Raw genomic sequence first — 4,262 nt, 5'->3', positions numbered from 1 at the left:
GTACATAAGAAAATAAATATCAAAGTCAATGGTTCTCGAACATCTGTAACATACAAAGGATTAGTAACAAGAGTGGGGACACAACAGTATGCACAATAAATAAATTAATAATATGCACAGTAAATAAATCACAGTATAGAAATCACAGTAAATAAATCACAGTACATAAGAAGATAAGATAGGTCTATTCTATACCTAGTCGGTGCATGTACCTCATAAACATCGCAGTATTTTAAATTTCGCTCTCTCGTGAGGTACAGCAGTGTTGCCAACTACTTTCCTAGATATTTTAAAACACGTAACAATTATTATTAATATTTGATGCTAAACGTTATGATGTTAATTACAGATAAGACGTTAGCTACTCTTTTAGAAAGAAATTAGTAATATGTTTATAATTATATAAACAATTAACATGAACATCTTGAAGTCGTCTCGCTTAGGTCGTGTTTCGTTCGTTACCAGACTTTTAGAGGACGCTAGTAAGACGTATTGAGTTGTACATATTTTGGTCATTAGCTGACCTTTAGAAGACGTTTCTAAGACGTTGGTATGATGCTTTATTAACAAAAGAATTTTGATAACTCGGAAAGTTATATATTTTCCAACCTCTACAGATTCAAAGAAAACCTCAGTTAAAGAATTAGGTAAGTTATTTCAGCTATTTTGTAATTTTTCAAAGCGACCTAACCTATATGTCAGAAGCTCTCTACCGATGCTTCGATTTTAAATAAGAACTGTATTCTTCGGAGATTCTGGGGCAAGTGACGTGCGGTCTAATACAGTTCTTTTACCAGAAGGCACCCCTGCCTTGCCCAGTCCATGCCCAGATTCTCCAGAATTTCCTCTTTAACTTTCTCTTATCTGTTTCTCATAAGCGAACCTACGACAGCCGATAACTGAAGGACTCAACACAGGCCTCTGCTGTCACATGACATCAGAGCAGTTTAGTCTCACATCTGTCCTTCCAGGACCGCACACAGTCTAAGTCCCTATCATAAATCCTTCTATGGCAAGATAACGCTAGGCAAACTGCCTTCGATTTCATGCTGAATACTTTAACGCTAACATGTAAGTTGTGTATGCCCTGTATAATTATTAACTTCATGTTGGAGACACACCTCTACAGATTTCTTTAGATAAAACTTCAATTTTTTATTAATACTCCAGCTTGCCTCATAATTAAAACAGTTGTGTTTCCTATGAAATGGATGAAACAAATTTTGTAAGCCTATAATACCCTATAATTACACTTCTTTGCGTTACGATACTAATGTTCAAGTATTATTGGGAATATGTACAATTCTAATCAAATTCAAGAAATGAAAGTGAAAATGTAATTTCTACTAAAAATGTTCATACTTCAAAAAACGTACAAAAAAGAATTGACCAATAATTCAATAAAACTAGTAACTCAAGATTACAATAATAAAAATATTCTAACTTTGTTAGCTGAGTGGGCTATGAAACATTTCTCATTGTGTAACAAGTCATTTGCTATTGTTCTATAAACAAAACAGCATCGTCAAACTAATATTCATATTGATGGCTTGCCATTGTCTAAACGTTGTAACAGTCAAGGCTGTCCTATAGTACACAGTATTACTTATGGATTATAAAACTACTTCTTTGAGTGATTTTGTGAAAGATGCCTTAGATGTTATTAATAATGGACTTGTACTGAATAAATAAATACATCACATATAAGTACAATCAGCAAAATGCGATGCCCAGCAAAATAATTTATCAAACGTACAAAGGAGCACACAGAATATTTTCTTTATAGCAGATAGTGTATTTAGGTTGACTACATTAGTAGTAGTAATAGTTTCTTCATATGTATGAAGATGTACCTAGGGACAGACTCTGAACTTAGATCAAAGGTGGAAAAAATTGTATTGGTATATTAATTTTAGAAAATATTGCTAAAACTGACATTATTGACTTCTTTCCTTTAGATTGTATGCATCTGGGTACATTTAGGTGTGGTAAAAAATACTTGTTAATATGTGGTGTTGTAGACAAAATTATAAGCTTGCTATTGCTTCACTCCGATTAGTTCTCGTGAATATAAATTTTTGTACATTATGTTTAAAATAATTGGTAATTAATTTTATACTGTTCTTCTATTTTGTACTTCCTGAATTTAAAAAGAGGTACTGCAACTTCATGCCTAATTTTCTTCAAATTCAGAGTATAAAAACGATAATGGAAGAAGAAACATGGACTATAGCCAAATTTACCGATAATGATAGTGTAGAGGCAGTACCAACTAATTGGCTGCATTGTAATATGTGTTACTGGCCAATGTTACCAAAAAATCAATTACTTAGTGCTATAAAAAACCATGAACCACCAAATACAAGTTGGCCAAGTTATGAAGTAAGTGTCTTCAGATATGCGACTTATGGTAAGTTGTAATTAAGTATAAAGAATAAATATGCAACTTGACAGAATTACTTATTATTTAAGCATATCTTTCAGATAACTATGGAAAAGCACAAGCTAAGGCCAGAGTGGTTGAAGACAGAAGTGATCTGCAAACAGACACTGATGGAAACACAAAACGGAAACGAATTGAAACAGGGGTTCGTAGCGATGAGGAATCACTGAATGATAATACGTTGCTTATAATCCCAAAAATAGAGACTTTGACAAACTCAGGTATGTACAAAATACCAGAAATATTTGAAGCATAGTATTAGCATAGTAATAGGACTGTTTGTACTTTCGTAGATAACAATATTTCAGTAGACAACCATTATTCGGAGTTGAGCAGTCTTAGCGATATAGAGGACAATGTCAAAAATAATGCAGCAGGTAATAAAATATAATAAATTAACATATGTTGATAAAGAAAGTTTGTAAAAATGAACAATTTTGTATTTTAAAAATATTAAGAGGAATATATGCATATACAATTTGCAGAAAGTGGTCCAACAAGTTCTACCTGCAATGACTGCAAAGAAACAAAGAAATCTCTGAAACTAATTACTAATCAAAACCATGAGATGCTAACAATGATATCTAAGGTTTTGAGTGAAGTAATAACAATAAAAAATATAACAAAGAAAGAATATAATAAAACAGCAGTACCAAAAAAATCAATTCTTTCAGACTTCACTACATTGAAGTTTCCCTTAAATTCGGAAGAGGATATTCATAATTTCGAACATATTTTAAGTAACCAAGAGAACTTCGAAAGCGGGGCAAGTAAAATATCAATATCCATATAATGTGTTTTAATTAGATGTCGTTAGTTTAACTTTTAATATATTGTTACAACAGTGTCACTGTTTAATAAGTTATCGTATTTTCACTTTTTTCATAAAGAGTTAGTACAGGGTTTCTCAAACTTTTTCTGCAATGGAACACTTCGCGAACCCGGAAATTTTAACGGAACACTTAGCTTATTTTTTAGGTTGAAAAATGTTATTAAAACATATTATTTATTTGGTAATTATTTTTAAATATAAAACTATAATATAATATAAACATAAAAATATGAATAAATAAAGCACTTAATGACTGATGATAAAACCTTTCCAAATTGTCGCGGAACACCTATTCAGGTTCAGCGGAACACAGTTTGGGAAACCCTGAGTTAGTAGATGTCATAATGGGACACATTGGACAATGCAGTCGTCGTAATGTAAAAATAATTTTTACATTTTAGGTTAACGAATTGGTAAATATCGGTGGGCACAATAATTACAATTTTGTAAAACGTCTTCTATCGTTACTATTATCGGATGATTTAGCCATGAAGTATAGTTGGCTTGGAAGAAAAGGGAAATCCGCTTTTTGTAATCTAACTATAGCTTATTTAATAATATGTAAGTATCAGTTTTATTCTTCTTTTTATAATGTAGATTATTAAGTGATCGAGTGTTGTATGATTGAAATGTTTCTTTAAGGTGCTGTGGAAAAAGGAAAAATGGCAAAGAGTCGGAAAGAAACAGAAACGTCTATACAAGTTTGGCTGAAACGAGCTCCTGACAGGAAGAAAAATATATCCAAGAATTTAAGATAAAATAAAGTCAATTATGTAAAATTGAATCTGATTTTGCTAATCTTCCATCATTTCTATCTGAATACGGATGAAAATTACAAGGGAACTTTTACAATTCAAAGATTCCTGCCCATTATTGTGTTATAAAACGATTTCTTCATAATTAATGTTTAAGGAGAATCTCAAACATTGAATAAAATACTGATTTAATGTATGTGTTACAGTATAATGTCTCAAACTTTAAATGAGT

At 31.4% G+C, this 4,262-nt stretch overlaps 1 protein-coding gene across 1 annotated transcript; it reads left to right on the top strand.

The window, feature by feature from the left end:
* Window positions 1-2,208: 2,208 nt before the first annotated feature.
* On the top strand, window positions 2,209-4,041 carry LOC107185531. Its single transcript, XM_015573227.1, has 6 exons — window positions 2,209-2,410; window positions 2,485-2,664; window positions 2,737-2,820; window positions 2,929-3,209; window positions 3,677-3,836; window positions 3,918-4,041. The coding sequence occupies exons 1-6, from the start codon at window positions 2,209-2,211 to the stop codon at window positions 4,031-4,033; spliced, it is 1,023 nt and encodes a 340-aa protein (XP_015428713.1). The 3' UTR covers window positions 4,034-4,041.
* Window positions 4,042-4,262: the final 221 nt, after the last annotated feature.

Source organism: Dufourea novaeangliae, unplaced genomic scaffold (genome assembly GCF_001272555.1).
Source record: "Dufourea novaeangliae isolate 0120121106 unplaced genomic scaffold, ASM127255v1 scaffold48, whole genome shotgun sequence".
Classification (NCBI taxonomy): Eukaryota; Metazoa; Arthropoda; class Insecta; order Hymenoptera; family Halictidae; genus Dufourea; species Dufourea novaeangliae.
Note: the sequence above shows the minus strand (reverse complement) of the source record. Positions and strands in the feature narration are given on the sequence as shown.

Bases quoted from the DNA above. Each gene is read 5' to 3' on its own strand.
- LOC107185531 (XM_015573227.1), top strand. From the start codon at position 2,209: ATGGAAGAAGAAACATGGACTATAGCCAAATTTACCGATAATGATAGT. The intron at 2,411-2,484 runs GTAAGTTGTAAT...CATATCTTTCAG, and splicing joins CTTCAGATATGCGACTTATG to ATAACTATGGAAAAGCACAA. The intron at 2,665-2,736 runs GTATGTACAAAA...GTACTTTCGTAG, and splicing joins AGAGACTTTGACAAACTCAG to ATAACAATATTTCAGTAGAC.